Below are 19,533 nucleotides of genomic sequence, written 5' to 3'. Positions count from 1 at the left end.
TTATCATAACTGCAACAATTTTGCACCAAAATCTGACAAAAACTCTTTGACCAAGTTTAGATGTGTAAAATGTCCCCACGTAGGACAAACCAAGTACAGGGAATTCAATTAGGCAAAGTGGGTATATTACATTTATTATCTGCACACATACAGCAGACTATTCAAACATTTCATTTATCACTTCTTACACAGCTTTCATCAATCACAAAACTATTACAAGGAGTCCTTTGTGGCTGGTCAATGATGATTCCCCCCTTACTAACTGACATTGTGAAACATTGTTTTCTGCACAATGTTTGTATCCCTGGAATATTATCTTGAATTATTTGGTTGTTTAACATACTAAATTGATTCCAGTGGCCATTTTTCCTAGTTTGGAAGAACCAAAAAGGATCAGCATGTGCAGGAAAACAAAACAAGGATATGTTAGACTGTCACTTGCAGCACTAGAATGACTTTTGGCTGTGATTTCCTGCATCTGTGGTTCACGCCAAGAAGGTCAAGAGTGACAAATGAGAGAAGAAATAAAAGTCGGGCCTCTTACTTAATGATGCCAAAACATGACTCGTAGCTTGGAGGGCCAATTTCTGGGTAAAAAAATAAAAATAAATAATAATCGTAGCTCACAACAAACCCCATGTTCATGTTGCACCTGATAAGTGAATATCAAAACTAGGATGATCAGGTGGTCGTATCACTTCCTGTATGCTTTTCTAGAAGCAGCTCAGTGACACGGGTGATGATGTCTGGATGCACCAGGCAGTCTAACAAGTCGTTAGTGGTTATTGTTGTATGCGTTGATGCCTTATAATCCTCTGACAAATTCTTTGATGTCCCATCTGCACAGTCACATTCTCTACACCGAGTTGAACCAGTGTTACATCCATGTGTTCTCTGATCGAGTCTGACAGCAGCTGCAAACTTGGTTGTCTGTGCTGGATCGGAGCTGACAGCGCAGTCCTCTTGAGATCTGACTGCACCGTTGCTGGAAGAGTTGACCTCTACATCTTCGGGGGTCGTCCTCCTCAGTTCTTGCTGACAGCGTACAGAGATGAGATGTGGTCCGTAGGGAATACTGAAGGGTGCACAATTCCTAACCCGATCACTATTTTTCTTGATTTGCCCACCCGAGTCCCGCTTGACTCGACAGGTGTCTCGCAACTCTGGGCTCAGTTTGCTGTGGCAGGAACTCCTTTGTTTCTGAGCCCAAGCTCTCACCGCCAGGTTCAGATACTGCATATTTTCATTATGGGATGTTACTTCTTCCTATAAAAACAAAACAAAAACGGAGAGAAAGCTGGAGACAGCTGCCACGAGATAAACAGTGTGTACAGCCTTTAAGATTACAAAATGAACTGCCTGAATTTTAATTGAGCGCAATCTGCTAAACAGATTCAGGCAAAGCAATAAAGAAAAAAACAAAACAAAATCAATGCATGCCTGGAATGACACTTAGATGGTCTAATAAAACTGCATTATAAATCCCTTTAATGCTTACAAGGTTCTCCAAACAAGAACTGCCATTAGAATCATTTACAAGAAGCTGTACTTAAATTAATATTCAACTCACAGAGGCTTTAGAGTTTGTTTAATATGTTTAATACTTTGTATATTTCCAGAAAAAGCCCATCTTGCAGAGGCGGTTAATTTGCTTATACATTTTGGGGAAACCTTTGTACATAGATTTTTATTAATGTGCTGGGAAGTAATTGTGTTGTTTTGCGGTGCCGTTTGTTTGCAACTCAGCAAGATTATACAAAATCTACCAGGCAGAACCTAGAGAGCAGTCTTCCCACTACATTTCTCAGAGTGCACTTCTACTTCTTTACTTTTGTAGGAACAAACCAGCCACACTGGACATGCAACCAACACAAACAAAGAGGAGACAAGTGACTCCAGGATGCCTTTGATCAATCAGGCAGAGTGCCACACATCAGCTCTCCTTCAAGACAAAGGGTCAGGGAAGTGTGAGGCCAAGGAGGCCTGGCAATCGAACCACATGCATTACAGCTCACACCAAAGCCATTTCTGCAAGATTAGACCTACTAAATGGCAGCAACGGACTGGAACCCCATGGCCCACTACAGCCACTGTAATCTCCATATCTACAAAGGAATTAGCATTCATCATTTAGCCTTATGAAGAAGAATCTGTATAATTTTCACTAAACCTGCCTCCAGGAATTCTACCTGGCCTAAAGCATTAAAAGAACATTAACAGGCAATTCCCCCCCCTTTCCTGGAAATCAGATGCAACACAAATGTGGTGGGAGCTCCTCAAAGAACCATGACTTTTCCCACACAAGAGGCATTTCTTCACCTAGGTCTTCCCTTTTTTAGTCTAAATTTGTGCACATTAATATATAATACTGTTTTGTTCCACAGTTTCTGGAAAATGGAAATATAGGTTTAAACTGGCGCAGTGAAGGCATCTGTGACTCTCCTTGTAGGTGGGAGACTATATCCTTTCTTGGCTAATCAATATGCAAAGAGCGCTTTTTAAAAAAGTTACCTGAAGCACAACTTTTGTTGCCACAAGAAAGACTTCAGCTGAACTGCTCTACCTGACTTCAAGCACAAGTACTCAGAATCAGTCCATCACAGCATCGTAATTATCCCCCGTACAGATCACTGCTACCCCGCTGTTTGTTTTTAATCCTTCAAAGTCAGTTTCAAAGTCCATGAAAGGTCATCAGGGAGAATGTTATCATAGTCTATTTTGATAACGATATGAAACTGGGTGTGCAAACAGTTGAACTAGACTAAAAATACTGCGTAATTGGTCCTGAAGTTATGCAAGCATAACTACCATATGTGTTTAAAGCAGAGACGTCCTTCAGAACTCTTATTACAACTTATATAGCCGTCTCTAAAAGGACAACTGTGGAAAAAAATACTCTTTTAGAATATCACAATAAAACATTTCATAGCAGCTCTGAGAAGCTACTTTAACAGGGGTTTAAGTTCAATGCCTATGAACTTATGCAATTGAGAGGCTTTCAGCTCTCCTTACATTATGACACTGCAGCTCATACTGTATCTGCATAGAAAATGATACACAGTAAGTGACATAAATATAGTCTGTAAGTGGGACAAGCTGCCTGGCTGAACCTACTGATAAGCAGAGAAATAAGAAGGTGTGGGGGGGACAATTGGTTAGTAATCTAACAAAGTCAAACCAGTGTCTCAGCAAGTTCGTGGAGGCCTGGATACATTCATGCAGAAGTCACTTACACTTCAAATCACTAATGCAATCCAAAGAAGGACTTCTCATACTTCACCAAAGATAAACATACGGTCTCCAGGGTGCTTTCATTACTTAATCAAGGACTAGAAGAACTTCATCTGTAATCATTTGCTATTCAATAAATGTTCTGAGACAAAGTGTAAATGTCCTTTGTTTGAGAAGTCAGATATCCCTCTCATGTCTGTACCACATAAAGCTATAAGCCAGCAAATGCTTAGCTTAGCAGAGGATTGAACCCTGGGAAACAGCTAACCTGCCTCCGTCTGAATTCAAAAATGAAAATCTTTGATTTTCCAGGAGGTTTTGTGCGCAGCTATAGCTTCACTATATGCTTGACTCTCTCCAGGTTGTCTGACAACGTCATTATAACAACACTGGCCAGGATACAGTCGTGGTAAAAACAAAGTACACCTAATACTATGGTCATACATATCAGGACTAGGGATGGGTATCGAAAACCGGTTCTTGTTGAGAACCGGTTCCCACTGTTTCAATTCCTTGGAATTGTTTGCCATTTTTGCAAACGATTCCCTTATCGATTCCAGTCACCCCGAATGACGTCACCACGTTGCGGAGCGTCATTTACCTGGCAGGAAACACGGCGCCTAAGCGGCTCAAACGCTCAAAAGTTTGGTTATACTTTACCAGAACGGATGACAATAGGGCAACTTGCAATACTTGCAAAGTAGATATTTCATTTAAGGGAGGAAACACTACGAATATGCAAAAGCATTTGCTCACAAAACACGCGATGACCTTAAATGAATGTCGTGTTTTTAATTCCGCTCCGGACTCGTGAATCTCAACCCAGCAGCAGCGGTAACGTTTGCACGTCCTCTCCCGTTAATGCGGCAGGTAAATAATCAACTAACAGTGCATATTATGTTAGCGCGATCTGCCTTATTACAAAACCTGCCATTACTGTGCATTTAGGTGACCATGATGAGAGAGAGAGTCTGGCTGGCTCAGATGCTGCCAGTTCTCGCTGCAGTCTACCGGTAGCGTCTCCTTTCAGGCCAGGATAGACGAATGTCACCGAGCAGTGACTAAGTTTGTGGTCAAAGGCTTGCACCCATTTGCCACAGCAGATGCCCCCGATTTTCGGTAAGTGAATGTGTTTAATTGTAGGCAGAGACATTACTGGATATTCTTGTGTAATTGCTACAAAATAATTTATCTTATACTTTGTTATTGCTACAGAAGAATATTTATTTTATTATTTTACATTTACAATTTTTTTTCCTGGGGACCCTGTGACACCCCATTGAAGAGCCGTAGGCTGGATCTCTTAAGATCTCACTGTTGGGTTTGTAAGGCCATGTTACTCCTAAATTTCTATCTTGTTCAAAGAGAAGATATAAAACAAAGTTCTAAGCTAATCGACCTTAGTGTTCTCCTTTTTTTAAAAAGAATCGATAAGAGAATCGATAAAGAATCGAATCGTTAAACAGAATCGAAAATGGAATCGGAATCGTGAAAATCTTATCAATACCCATCCCTAATCAGGACATAATAAAACATTAACTAGTTATTATCAGATCATAAAATTAGGTAAATACAACCTCAGATGAACAGCAATACACAACAGTGTGTCATTATACAAATTTATGCAAAAGCAGTTCATAAAATACTGAGAACACTCCAGGATGCAGTAGCTTCTACACCCACTTTTAGCAGCAATAGTTTGAAGTAATCATTTTCTGTATGACTTCTTTGGTCTCTCTCTCACCAAAAGTCAAAACAGGAAAAATGGAGGAATTTGAGGAATCTTGGCCCACTCCTCTTTACAATGTTGCTCCAGTTCATTGAGGACTGTGGGCATTTTTTTCTATGCATAGCTCTCTAAAAGGTCCCACCGCAGCATTTCAATTGGGTTGAGGTCTGGACTTTGACTGGATCGTGATTCTTTTCTTTTGCAGATGGAGAGAAGAGTCTTCCTTCTGGCAACACTCTCAAAAAAGCCGTACTTGTTCAGTCTTTTCCAAATTGCACCGTCAGGAACTTTAACATTTAACTTGCTAACTGAGGCCCGTATAGTCTGAGATGGAGCTCCTGGGCTTATTGCTGTTTCTGAGAATTGCACAATATGACCTTCGGGTGAATTTGCTGGGACGTCCACTCCTGGACAGACTGGCAGCTGTCTTAAGTGTTTTCTACTTGTAGATAATCTGACAGTGCAGAGTGGACTTCACAGTGTGTGGAAATTACCTTATAATCCTTCCCGGACTGATGGAAAGTCAGTCAACAGTTACGTCTCATCTCACTCTCAGATCATGTCATTCATCCTCGGCATTGTGTTAATACACACCTAACACCCCAGACCAGCAAACTTCCAAAATGATGATCAGTTAATCCAGTGCATTTGATTAGCAGTACCTGGCTGCTACTTCCAATGGAAGCAGTAATGGTGTCCTTAGTTTTTTGGCTTAGTTTTGGTTAAAAACAGTGTAATATGTCATTTTATTTATCCAAGCCTTGTTAAGAAGCAGATGATTTTTATTATTTTCTCATACATAAAACCTTAAAACTGACAGAGGCTGTACTTTCTATTTGCCACGGCTGATTATCATCAGATCATCTGTGTGAAGCGGTGGGAATGAGAATCAGCACCTCCAAATCTGAGGCCATGGTTCTCAGCCAGAAAAGGGTGGAGTGCCCACTCCGGGTCAGGGACGAGTTCTTGCCCCAAGTGGAGGAGTTTAAGTACTTCGGGGTCTTGTTCACGAGTGACGGGACAAGGGAGTGGGAGATCGACAGATGCATTCGGCTGCAGTGATGCGGATGCTGTATCAGTCTGTTGGGGTGAAGAGAGGGCTGAGTATAAAAGCTAAACTCTCAATTTACCGGTCGATCTACGTCCCTACCCTCACCTATGGTCACGAGCTGTGGGTAGTGACCGAAAGAACGACATCACGAATACAAGCGGCAGAGGTGAGCTTCGAAGGGTGGCTGACCTCTCCCTTAGAGATAGGGTGAGAAGTTCAGCCATCCGGGAGGGGCTCAGAGTAGAGCCGCTGCTCCTCCACATCGAAAGGAGTCAGTTGAGGTGGTTCAGGTATCTGACAAGGATGCCTCCTGGGTGAGGTGTTCCGGTCATGTCCCACCGGGAGAAGGCCCCGGGGCAGACCCAGGACACACTGGAGAAATTATATCTCTTGGGTGGTCTGGGAACGCCTTGGTGTTCCCCCGGACAAGCTGGAGGAGGTGGTTGTGGAGAGGGAGGTCTGGGCTTCTCTACTTAGGCTGCTGCCCCCGCGACCCGGCCCCGGATAAGCGGAAGAAGATGGACACAAATATGGATGAGTGGAAAATTAAATAAAGCCATGAAATGCCTTAATAAGAACTTCAAGGCAAGTATGTGAGACTCTACTCGAAGGCTGTAAGGTCACAACCCCCGGTAGATATTCTGTCATCTGGTTATTTGATGGAGGGTGCTATTCCAAAAAATCTCATTGGCTTTCAACTAGGTTGAGATGTGTTGAATCAGCCTGGTTATCATTTAATTCTAATCAAATTTCATATTCAAACTATTAATCCGGCTTTTGTTCCCTTTAACTGCATACAGTGTCATCCTGGAAGAAACTAGTGCCCTCAGAATGATAGCATTTTATCACACAGGGCTCTAGACTAACTTTTTGCCATGGGCGTACCGGTACGCCTAACTTTTTAAAGTTAGGCGTACCGGCACAAAAGTTAGGCGCACACAAATTTTATAATAATTTATATAATATAATGTGTTTTTCTGGATACACTGTGCTTTTTCAGCATTCAAAGATTGATGACATTGATGAATTTCAGAAGGATCAGGCCTTAACTTAACAGAAAAGTTAGCAATAGTTCTTTTCCTATTACAGCTACATCCACTTCTGTCGTGCCTAAGCTGCTCACTAGGGCTGGGTATCATCACTGATTTCTATAATCCGTTCGATTCCGGTTTTCAAAGTCCCGATTCGATTCAACTTAGCCTCAGACAGTCAGAAATATTATAATTCTGATCACTTATCAGTACTGACTTCCATCAGAATTGTGAACATCACAGCAGATGCCTTTGTGTGAAAGTAACTGAGAATAAAACAGAAAAACATGAAGGAGATTTTCCTGGTCTGGCTTTTTATAGCAGATAACCTTAAAAATATTCTACAATGTTCTGCATATAAAGTTTAAATTTCTTCAGTATTGAACAACAGAAAAAATAGGCTTTCTTGTCCGAGGTCATTTAAGTGAAAAAAAGAAAAAGAAAAGAAAAAGACAGCAGCCGACAGCGCTGTAAACAACGGTAGACTGGTGGGTAATAAGCGAATGAATAATACAGAAAACAGAGATTGGAGACGGGAAACTGTTCTTGAAGTACAGAGAGAGATAGAGAGAGAGCTAGCTGTGCATGGAGTGTGATTTTAATTGTCGTGGAAGCAAAACAGCAAAATTCATGACGACATTGATCAAATGTGAAGCGCAGTTTGCTGCTTCTTTTGCTGCTGGCTCGGTGAATTTTGGTTGGAGAGAGACAAAACCTGCAGCTCAGAATCAGCGCAAAAAGACGTAAACACAGCGCGGACCGGACGCATCAGAATCACTAGGCTCCGACAGCGTGTCCGTCTACGGGCCGTCGGGTGAGAAAGCCGAGAAAGACAAAGTTAATTCTGATGCGTCGGGTCCGCTCCGTGTTTACGTCTTTGTGTGGAATCCGTGTACCTGCTCTCATTTGCTGTTTGGTTGTTGTTGAAATGGTTTTGTGAGCTTTGATCTGAGAATCTGGCGTTTCTGGCAAAACACAGTTATATTTAAAAGTCGATTCAGGATTTAATGAATTGATATCGCTTTATTCAAGCTACTCACCTCCCACTTCCACCTGCACTTTCAACTGGACCACGGCCAATCAGAGAGGTCCCGCCCCTTACTATCTCTGATTGGTTTAGTCCACGATAGGGGCAAAATGTGTGTCTGTTGTTGACCACAGGGAAGGTTGCAGATTTTTTTTTTTTGCTACCCGAACAGTTGGTCGCACAGGTGCAACCAAATATTTTTTTTTAGTCGCACCACTGAAAAATTTGGTCGCACTCTAGAGCCCTGTCACAGGATGAAGATCATTACTGAGAGCTATTCTATATTGATTTGCAGTGACCCTTCCTTCTAAGGGGGCAATTGGAAACAAAGCAGGTCAGCAAACCCCCCACCCCCAAAGCTAAAGAGAGATAAGAGAACATCTCACTGTGGAAGACAAAGGCTCAGGTTTTATCATCATCTGCCTGTAGTTCAATTGAAGGTCAACAGCTATAAAATCATCATGGATAAAAGGGACCCACTGAGGAGCATCCAAATTTGGATTCCTATTTTGCCCTTTGACACACAGTATTGCTCTCTAAATAATTCCCTACACAGCAACAAAGAACAGTGAATGAAGCAGTGAAGCGTTTCATTTTCATTTTGTAAAAAAGCAACAAAAACCTGCATTTCTTTGCACTAGATCAGAATATGATCCTGACAGGGGATCTACACAAGCAAGAAGTAGGTGTAAGAAGACAGCTTTTAAACTGACACAGTAATTAATATCAAAGAGTAATTACTCGTTACCTCAGTGGGGTTGAGCCAGCTGTCAGTGTTGTCATCACTTCGAGCACTTTTAATGGCACAGACAACCGTCTTAGTCACAGCCTCACCAACTCTGGCGATGTCATCCACTTCCTGTGTAGAAGCAGAGAGCCGAGAAAGAACACACATGATCAAGATGGTTACCATCAATGATAAGAAGAAATAGTTTGTGGTGTCTGTGACCTTGGCAGAAAACAACTAGAGTGGGGCAAACCTCCGAATAAACATTTGTCTTGCACCAGGGAGCCTTTTTTCATGCCCCATCATATACATACACTCATCATAATGACAGGAAACACTTTACTGCTGGTCCTGTTCATTACTCAAAAATGAGAGGAGCCTTAATCTGAGAGGACTTAATACAACATGAATCAACATCTTCGGGATATTAACTTGCCATCTACTCTGAAATGTTTGGAATATATATGATATTGTGTCATTTTGGGGCGTTTTTGGTGAGCTCAGGATGAAAGAGACATGATGCTGCTTACCAGCTCAATCCAGGAGTTGACACTGACGGTGATAGGATCCACTGACTCTACATAATGCCACCAGTGCCTGGGGACATAGAGCACCTGTGCAAAGAAGATAAAGTCTTCACAAACTTATCAGTAATGGCAAGGTCAATGACAGCTCCCACTCTTTTTCTTTCATCTTCCTAAATACTAGGAAATACACGACTGCACATATCCGCTAGATGGCAGCATAAACCTTTCCCCCTCTGCTGTTAATCATTCATCCATTCATACAATGCGTCTGTTAAAAGAAAAAGAAAGAATGCTTATTGATTCCCCGGCCTCCACAGCAGTCTTGATTCGTCTGTGGCCTGCTGCCTGACAGGAGAAGAGAAATGAGCTGTCTTTTAATTTGATTTGCAGAGGTGGAGCCATCTTTGAGGAGACTGTGGTAGATACTCAAAGTATTCATTCTGTCTCAACAGCTGAAGCATTTCTAGGTTTTCTTTGAAGCATAAACATAAACTCAGAGCTGACAGCTGTATATAAAAGGTCAGGCCAAAGCTTGCTGCAACACTGACTGGAAGAGGTCAAGGTTATTAAAGTATCCCAGCTGTCATAGGGCGAGAGGCGGGGTACACCCTGGACAGGTCGTCCGTCCATCGCAGGGCTAACACAGTGGGCAATTTAGAATCGATTAAAACTGTCTTTGGACTGTGGGAGGAAGCCAGAGTACCAAGACCACGCAAACATGGGGAGAACATGCAAACTCCACACAGAAACGTGGTGGAGTTGACCTCAGGACTTTCTTGCCATGAAGCAACAGTGTTATCCACCACGCCACCGTGCCGCACTGTTGCAATTTATTTCACTATTAAACAATAAAACACAAGGGTGAGCTCTGACCCTGACCTATAAATCAAATCACAACTATCGGACTGTTAGTTAGACGACAGCTTGTTTTTTTGTAGGAGGGTATTTAATAAGCTACGTGAGCTCCAGAACAAACAGATAGTGAAAACAGACAACTGGATAATTGCTCTGTGTCCATAGTGACTGTTTCTTTTTCTGAAACAAGGTGAAAAAGGATGACCTTCATGCAGGAGCACCTTCACAATTATTTATAATCAAAGGAGGACAAGTGTTAAAATTACCATCATGAAAACCCAATTTGGATTCCACAAAACTTCGGTCGTATCTTTGGCTGAGCACATGACACAAACCTGACTGATTTATCAGGCCTATTGGCCTGGACTTGACCCAGTTAGATCAAGAGCGATAACGCTGCTTAACCTTTCGCTTTCATCACTATAGGAACAGCAGTCTGTTGAAGGTGATCCAGTATAACTGTAGATGCCTGACTTTAATTGGGACACAAGTCACGACCGTCGCCTTGCTTCAAGCTTTTATGAAGGACACCAAGACAAATAAATCTCACTGTTCAGTCTACTTTCACATGTTCACTGCTTAAGGACCAATAAAGTTATATTTTATGGTTACTGCTTCTGTGTCACGAGCACTTCATCATATAAATGTAAAGCCACAGCATTGCATAACTTCAGACTTTACTAAATCACTGTGGTTTTTCTATAGTCTGAAGAAAATGCAACTGATTTAATCCAAACAAAGAGGTGTCAGCTCACCGTTAGGTATAAATTATAGAGACTAGGGCTAAACAGTACTTTTGTATTCTTCTTATTAATTTCTTATTAATTTTGTTTATAAGCATCTGGAAAGCGCTCTCTCAGGGCAAACACTGATGATTATTGCTCATTTACTTTATTGATTACTTTACAAAAAATAAAATATAGAAAAATATTGGTCAGAGATCTCTATAGACATGATGTCATCAGAATTCCTGACCTGTCCTGGCTGTAGAGTGACGATGTGTTCACTGGCACCGTGGAAGGCAGGGAATCTCCTCAGGTCAGGATGAAGAACAGCCACCTGGCTGAAGACACTTGACTCTTCGTAGGGGATTCTAGTTGGGTAAAGCTTAGCTGTATCCTCCGGGGGAAAGAGGTGCCAGCGCTTCCTGCATATAGGACACATCAACAGAATGGTTAAATACGACTTTAGATTAAAAGATTAATGCTAGAAATTAACTCTTTTGTCTGGTGACTCATGCGGTGTCAATTGATGACCTTTTAAGCTGTAAATCAAGCTTGCAAATAAAACACTGATAAAAAATTATCAATATTAAAAAGTGCTAACAGATATTAACATTGATATACTGTAAATTTAGCACAAAAAATGCTAATCATTAAAAGAGGAAGAAATACTTCATATCATTTACTTTGCGCTACAGTGAACAATAATAAAAAAAAAGAAAACGATATTGCTGTAAAGATCCAGATATCCAATATCTGTTAATTAAAGAAAGCTTTAAAACCCGTCTTATTCTGGGAGACAACAAAAGCTGACACGACCAGCTACAAATCCATCGCTGTGAAACAACTCTATTTTCTCTAACATGAACATTAAACTACATTCATTTTTTTTAAAGTACTCCACGCCCATGATTGTTTTTCCGGTACTATGACCCACCATTCACACAAATGTCATGAAATCAATCAACACTATTTTATTTTTAAAAGATCAGCGGTGTCAAAGGACCGCTCGAGCTGGATTTCATTCCATTAGAGATCAATACCAAATAAAAGAACTCAAGACCCAATTACAAGTGGTGAGATATAACCGTTGCTCTCTGGAAGAACAGTGCAGCGAGATAAGGAAGACCTGCTCCCTTATATTTCGTGACTCACAGAACCCCATAAAGCGTCTCACCCTCTGTCTTCATTCCCACCCTTTCTAGCAAGCTCTGTGACAAATCAACTCTTTTTCAGAGGGCAGAGGACAACTCGCACTCCGTGTCAGCATTTACAGTACTCTGCACCTCCAGTGTTGCAGAAGACCTAAGTGCTTAACAGGCAGAAAACTTCCACAACCACCAGAGGGGTGAAACACAGACGTGGTTTTATGAAATCCTGAAACTTCTCACCGCTCAGCTGCAGCTTCTCCCCATTAAGTGCACAGGTATGACAGGACAGTGTCACTTTTTATTTCACACCTGACAGTGAGTGCTTCTCACTGCAAACTTTTTCTGTCACCCAATTAGAAAATGAACGTGCTCGTCTCTTTGTAACGAGAAATGTGTCGATAAAATAAATGTTTGACTGGTGTTAAACTCGACTACAGACCCAGACAGTGTGTCTATCTGGCATTGCAACACTTTTTGGGCTAGCATCACAGTACAGAATACCAAACTATTTACTCATACTTACACCCTAGTTTTACCCAACCTGTTCTGTTTTGCAACATAATCAAAACCTTGGATGCAAGTTGAAGCAACGCTGTCAAACGTAAGAGACAATGAAACAATGACAAACAGGAGTTCCATTTCAGATGGCCCATTAGAAAATAGATCCACATTTTTAAATGTAGGATTTTTAAACACAAAAAAGGGGACATTCATCAATTAGACTAAAAAACTGCACTCTTTGCGGAGAACTCGATCAAGTTTCACTGCATACGTGTAATTTGTGTTATTAAAATTGAAGAATTATTATTAGAATATATAAATCTTGAGAGTTGTAAGCACTGGAACACAAATATGTATGTACATAACCACACTTATGTAAATATGTAACCTAACAGCTGAAAAACCCGACGCAAAAACCCCCCAAAAAACCAAAACGCTTGGTTTTTTTTGTCTGTATGGAACGTTGGAGGCACGGCCACTCTGACTGAAAGATTTGTTCACCTCTGCCAATTCCTGTCAATAAACAATTCCTGAGACCACTCAGCCATTTAGTGCTGTTGATGCCTGCTTTACTTAGTAGTAATGAGCAGGTCTCTGTGCACATAACGATCATGGGGTTTATGAACGCAGCTTGGTTCTGTTAGCTGATAACAAGGCACTTCAGGCTATCACGTCAGCAAAAGAAAAGCATTCAAGTACCATTTAAACCACCTCATATAACCCAATTTTGTTTTTCCAGTCTCATGTCGTACGTATGTTTGCATTTATCTTATCTTCTGGTTACTGAGGAGCACATGAAGCATCAACACAGGTAGCGATTCATCTTACCGTCCTTGTACCTGCAGTACAAGGTTACAGCCGTAAGAGTCCAGGTGGCATGGCGTGTTGGCTCCCTCTGTGCCGATCCATAAGGTGCTCTCTCTCCCATTACGCCCCTCAAAGCCAAACTCGGACCATTTTACATGCTGCAACACACACACACATTCGAATGCCATGTGTCAATCCAAAATGCTGTGTGTATAAACGACTGTTTACGATTTTCAGATTATGGTTTTGGTGCCTTCTTTAATAACGTGACATGGAAACGAGAACTGTCACCACTCTTCTATAGGCTCACAGATGTAACCCAGCCTCATCAGCTACAATGACAGGGCCTATTTATTACAAGTGACCAATGGAGGTCCCTGAGCAGAGAAACCAAGCAACAGCATTTGTCATCTTTCAAGGAAAACTAGTCTGTCAATCATGTGCCATCAGGACACAAAGGTGTAGCAATCACACCGGCATCCTGAATAATGAAGTCATTACCATACATGCAGGCAGCTGTAAGCTTTGACAGTCTGGTCAATGGAGCCTTCAGGCAGCCTTTTTGCCAGCACCATTTATCCTGCAAAAAGCCCATGTCTGTCTGTCTCAAAGGCATGAATGTCAGGAGGTAATAATTGGAGGTGGATGCCCAATAAAAATTTATCACCGAGATAAAAATGAAATAAATTTGCGGCGGTGGCTCAAGAAAGGATGGCACTTTTATGTCTTTACCGGCCAGATGATGAGAACAGCTAGTATAAAGCTGCCATCACAAAAGCTTGACATTTTAATTGAAAATGTCAAAACAATATAAGAATAGAATGAAAAAGTTATTTTGACTCACTTATTTGAATTGCTTGTTAATTTCAGTTTCTTACAAAGGGATAAGAAGCTTATAGTATGAAACATTTTAAATTAAACCTTTATTATTATTGTAAATAAAACGCATAATGCTTAGACTGTATATGATGTCAAACATTTGGTCATGCAATCTTCGACATGTGCTGTAGAAATACCCACACTACACAGTGTATGGGACACAACTGCAGTTCTGACATATTTTAAGGCTTCAGCATCAATACAATGAAAACACAAGTAAATCTGAGCTCTTTTACTATTTGTTGTGCTTCTCTTGTTCAATACATAACATTTGGTCAGTGTGTCTGTTTGAGAAGGAATGGACCGAAGGTGTGAGCTAAGGAAGAAGACTTTTTGTGAATGTGTGTAACTGGCAGTGTCCCTACATGCCCGCTTCACACTAAGTGGCTTGTCTGAACACACAGCCCATCCACCACCACTGAGATATATTAGAAAGCAAGCTCTGAGTCAGACTAATAAAAAAAATTATGCTGTGACTTCCTGGGAGCAAATCCTGGTTCTCTTAATGTTCTGGTAGCCAGATACATGGGGTCAAATGTGTTTTCAATATTTGAGCAGCCTACATGCTTAGAAAAAATTATTTAACTAAAAACCTCCAATACTTAAAATAAGGAATTTTTTGGAGTGCAATCAATATAGTGAAAATGGATCCCTGCAATATGTTTTCAAGCACTAAATCCTCAAATTTTAGTTAAGTTTAATTAGCTTTTATCTTGCTTTCTTGGATATTTAACCTGATAAAATAACCTGACCAAAAGTCTTTGTCACTGCCCTTTAGTTTCAATGGCAATTAAATATCTCAGATATCATTAAGATTAGCAGCAAACTTGTAAACTTGTGCAAACACTGATGCCAGATTTCAGCTGGACTGTTTAACTTAATGTCAACATGCATGCAGCAGGATGGTTACCTCAAACATGAAAGGCTGATCTTGAAACAGCATGGCAATATATTTGTAGTCAGCATAAGCCCAATACTCTGAGTAGGAGTATTCAGAAAAAGGCCCCACGTCTGTTCCAGACTGACCCTGAGTCCAGCTGAGAAACTGAGCTACACTGGCCTCCACGTAGGAACACTGGGTCTCAAAAAGAGGAGCCGGAGCTGAGAAAATAACAACAAACACAGACAAGACAATAATTAGTTAAAGGTTTTGTACAGTTTTACTGAAACGGTTCAGCTGATCTAAACTACCAGTGACCAACTTTGGTTTAAGTAGATATGTAGCCACAGAACAGCAGCTTAACTGATGATTATCGAGTGTAATCACCTCCATAAAGTAGGATTTTTGACAGGCTGCTGGTCTGGAACATTCAGGTGTGTTAACGCAATGCCGCAATCTTCCCAGGAGTGAATGTCCTGACAAATTTCCCACAAGGTAAGACTGCAACACTCAGAGAAACTGCACAAATACTGACAGCTGTCAGCGGTATCCCCAAGCTCTCAGTAATCCTCCTGCACCTATTGTATCAATTTTTAAATCCTAGGTGACGTTTCCTCGGGTTATCGCAAACAAAAGATTAAAAAAAATACAGGGAAAAAAAAAGAAAAGGAAACTCGACCACCAAGATTCAAAGTTGTCAGAGATTTTTAGTGGGTGGATTTATGGTATCAATTTGAAAATCCTATGTCCCCTCAGTCTCGAGTTATTGTGTTTACAAAGTTGCATGTCAACACCACCCACTCAATACCCAATCAGCCTTTTACGCCTGATGGGTAAAAAAAACCCCAAGAGTCACATCCCAGACAGGCCTCAGTCAGCATGCTAAATGTTAAAGTTCAGTACAATTAGAAACAATTGTTTGGAAGATTTTCTAGAAGAAAGCCTCTTCTCTGCTGATATTGGACAACCCAGCAGGACAATGATCCCAGGCTGAAAAACAAAACAAGATACTGTAATAGTCCAAAGTCCAGACCCCAACTCAACTGAAATGCTGTGGTGGGACCTTAAGAGAGCTGTGCATAAACAAATGTCAAATGTAAAGAAGAGTGGGGCAAAACTGCTCCACAATAATAATCATACAGAAAACAATTACTTTAGGTCGTTGCTGCTGAATGTGGTTATACAAGCTACTAAATTTGGAGTGGACTTAGTTTTTCACAGGACTGCATTGAGTCTTAATTAAACTTGTTTTCACAAGACTGTGTGTTAAGAGAACTGTTTCATTTACCAGAACCACAGCACTTTTCAGACATGATTTTTTTAACCCACTTCATAGGAAAAATGAATCAGTTGTAATGATTTATTATTTCTTTTTTTCATAAACAAGGTGTGTCTGTAGTTGAGTGATGACATTTAGAATGCATGATGAGAAATGCCCAACCTGTAAGCTGTTGCAGCTATTAAAAAAAGATGATTTAGAAATCTAATTAGCCAGCTTTTATCAGAGGGCATACTCTCTGTCATTTATCAGAGAAAGAATCATTACGGGAGCCGTTTCAGAGCCACACTGAGGGCAAAATACAGCAGATGCTCAAAAACAAAGACCCTCAGTGTGTTTTTCATCTGTGAGACATTATAAATCACATCGTTAAACAGCCGGCTATCCTTTATTAGATTATATCAATATATAAATTTTCATTCATTGGAAATTGTTTGAGATGCTATACAAGTTTCCATAAGCTCACACAATACTAGGAACTAAAACAAACCTCAGTTTATTGTGATCAGTTATTGCTCAATAGAAATAGATCATCACTATCTTGTATTTTAACAGGTCTTGTATTTTTTTGTCTTCTTTCATTTTGTGTTCAAAAACTGAATTTTAGTTACAGCATCTGAAATCATCGAAATCCATTAGAAAGGAAAAAAACAACACAGCCCCAGATTTGTAACAGCTAAATGCAGCAACAGCTGAGTTTTCCTTTAAGATATTACTTTTAAAAAAATGTTTTATTACAGCTTAATAAATATGCAATATCTAATAAAACAGCTTAAGCCCGATAGGAGTGCTTGTGGGAACTGAATTTATCTTTTTGGTCACATAAATTTCATTGTGAATGTTTAATCCAGGTGAGTAATTACAGATAAATTCATTCAACACATTGAATTACTTACCTTTTGTCTTTTCTTTTCTCCCAAGTCGGAATCGGATGAGTCTGTCACCAAGACAGCTTGACAGATGCTCTGCTGTCCAGTGGAGAACAGGCCAGTCGCAGGTCATGTTCAGGAAAACTGCGGGCTGCTGCAAATGATGCATAATCCTCCGGGTCTCCTCTGGGCTGAAGGGTTTATTAATCTCGGTGGTGTCAGCCATAGCCTTTGGTACACACTGACAGTAGGATGAAACACACGACGAACATAAAGCTGATTAAAAACGATGATGTTTTATTATTAGTCAGTGCCTACAAGCCATGTTCCTCATCTTCTATGTTAAAATAGTGAATAAAACTACAAAGCTTTTAATGTGTGCTGAAAGAAAACTCAATAGTGTGAATGCATCACAGCATTCACATAATAATAGAACAGAATAGTCCTTTATTGTCATTGTACACGTACAACGAAATTGTGGATGCTTCGACTGTGCCGGAATAAAACATGATATAATATAATATAATAATAAGCCATTACGATATCAGCAAGTCAGTGTATGTAGAGACAATCAAAACAACCTGCTGATGTTCAAACCGAGCAGCAGAACTGTAATGAGGCTATGATGTGCTTGGGCTCACCAAAATTGGACAACAGAACACTCGAAATATGTTGCCTGGTCGAATGTGTTTTGATTTCTGCTGAGACATTCAGATGGTGGGGTCAAGATTTGCCATAAACAGCATGGATCAATTCTGCCTTGTACCAACCGTTCAGACTGATGGTAAATGGTAAAATGGTAAATGGCCTGTATTTGTATAGCGCTTTACTAGTCCCTAAGGACCCCAAAGCGCTTTACACAACCAGTCATCCACCCATTCACACGATGGTGGTATAAAGGTGTAGGAGCTATTTTTATGGCACACTTTGGACCTCTTAATACAAGCTGAGAACTGCTTAAATGCAACAGCCTAACCGATTATTGTTGCTGATCATGTCCATTTCTTTGTGATCACAGTGTGTGAATGTTCTGATGGCTGTTTCCAGGATAACACACTATACCACAAAGTTCAAAGGGGTTTATTTAACGTGGCAGTGATTTGAAATAGCTTCCACAGTCACCAGGTTTAAATCCAGCTGAGCACCTTTGGGATCTGATGGAACAGGGAATTCAAATAATTGATGCGCGGCTGATATATCTGCAGCAAATGTGTGATTTTATGTCAACATGGACCAAAATCTCCAAGAAAGGTTCCCAGGCTATGGTTGAATATATACATTTAGGAATTAAGGCAATTCTGAGAGGAAAGGGGGGTCAAACCCAGTACTGGCAAGGTGTAAATGATGACGTGACCTTGGAGTGCATGTACATTTTATGGCAGAAAAACAGCAATAAAATATTATTTGTTAGCAAATCAAGAAGTTTTATTACCTATCAGATCAGATGGCATTTATCTACCACAGGACAGTGGGGATTTCCTATTTAGAATTTAACTGGTAATTGGATATCAGTGAAACTTTGATTCTCGCTCTTTGTAACCAACTTCTTAAACAACTTGGATCCAGATTGGTACCGTTTTCTACTTCCCGATACTCTTAGGTATATTCTTCCACTTATAATTGGTCAAATAATTATAATAAGACTTGGTATCACTGATATTTCCCACTTGACTAAATGTCGCTAACTAGCGTTACACGACAGAAATGAGCAACTTCCTGAAGAACTATCAAACAACTCCGAGGAAAGAAATAACGCCTAGGCTCAAAAAGCGCTTTATAAAGGGACAGACAGCGCTCAGGTGGCGTTTGATTCAACAAGTACAAGTGTGAAATGTATAATTAATTACAGGAGAGCTGGAAAAGACCAAGGCCATTATTAATGTTATTAGGAACACCTGGGATTTCCCCAGACAACTTAAAACGTCTGGTGTGAAGTAATGAGATAGCTAGGTTAGCTATGTTTCATCTTTGTGAACATATTTTCTCTATTTACACTGTAGAAAGATGCTAAGAAACTAGCTTCGAAGAAATACCAGGATCCTTGGGAAAAAACACCAGGACTCACCTTTCACTACACGTGTAGACGAGGTTCGGGCGGAAGTAAACAAAGATCACATGACAGCGTACGCGTTCCAATTACGTCTATAACACATCGCTGTGAATCTGCACCATTTGGGCGCTTGCGATACTACAAAAAACCCGCTTACGCTAATTCACCAGACGAGCCGAAATGGCAGCTACAGAGGAACAGTTTCCGAAACCCGCAA

The 19,533-nt window shown here is 40.6% G+C and overlaps 1 protein-coding gene across 1 annotated transcript; it reads right to left on the bottom strand.

Moving 5' to 3' along the window:
* Positions 1–60: 60 nt before the first annotated feature.
* Positions 61–19,529, bottom strand: hspbap1 (hspb associated protein 1). Its single transcript, XM_084908117.1, has 8 exons — positions 19,332–19,529; positions 17,294–17,507; positions 15,149–15,339; positions 13,381–13,517; positions 11,154–11,325; positions 9,327–9,410; positions 8,818–8,928; positions 61–1,266 (listed from the first exon to the last, which is right to left on the bottom strand). The coding sequence occupies exons 2-8, from the start codon at positions 17,490–17,492 to the stop codon at positions 682–684; spliced, it is 1,479 nt and encodes a 492-aa protein (XP_084764243.1). The 5' UTR covers positions 17,493–17,507; positions 19,332–19,529; the 3' UTR covers positions 61–681.
* Positions 19,530–19,533: the final 4 nt, after the last annotated feature.

The sequence above is a fragment of the Perissodus microlepis genome, chromosome 16, assembly GCF_051167445.1.
Source record: "Perissodus microlepis isolate ML-2025 ecotype Zambia chromosome 16, ASM5116744v1, whole genome shotgun sequence".
Lineage (NCBI taxonomy): Eukaryota > Metazoa > Chordata > Actinopteri > Cichliformes > Cichlidae > Perissodus > Perissodus microlepis.
Note: the sequence above shows the minus strand (reverse complement) of the source record. Positions and strands in the feature narration are given on the sequence as shown.

Coding starts and splice junctions, on each gene's coding strand:
- hspbap1 (XM_084908117.1), bottom strand. CDS start 17,492: ATGGCTGACACCACCGAGATTAATAAACCCTTCAGCCCAGAGGAGACC. Junction 13,518..15,148: donor ATCAGCCTTTCATGTTTGAG/GTAACCATCCTG, acceptor TGTGTGTTGCAG/CATGTAAAATGGTCCGAGTT. Junction 8,929..9,326: donor TCAACTCCTGGATTGAGCTG/GTAAGCAGCATC, acceptor GCTTCTACACAG/GAAGTGGATGACATCGCCAG.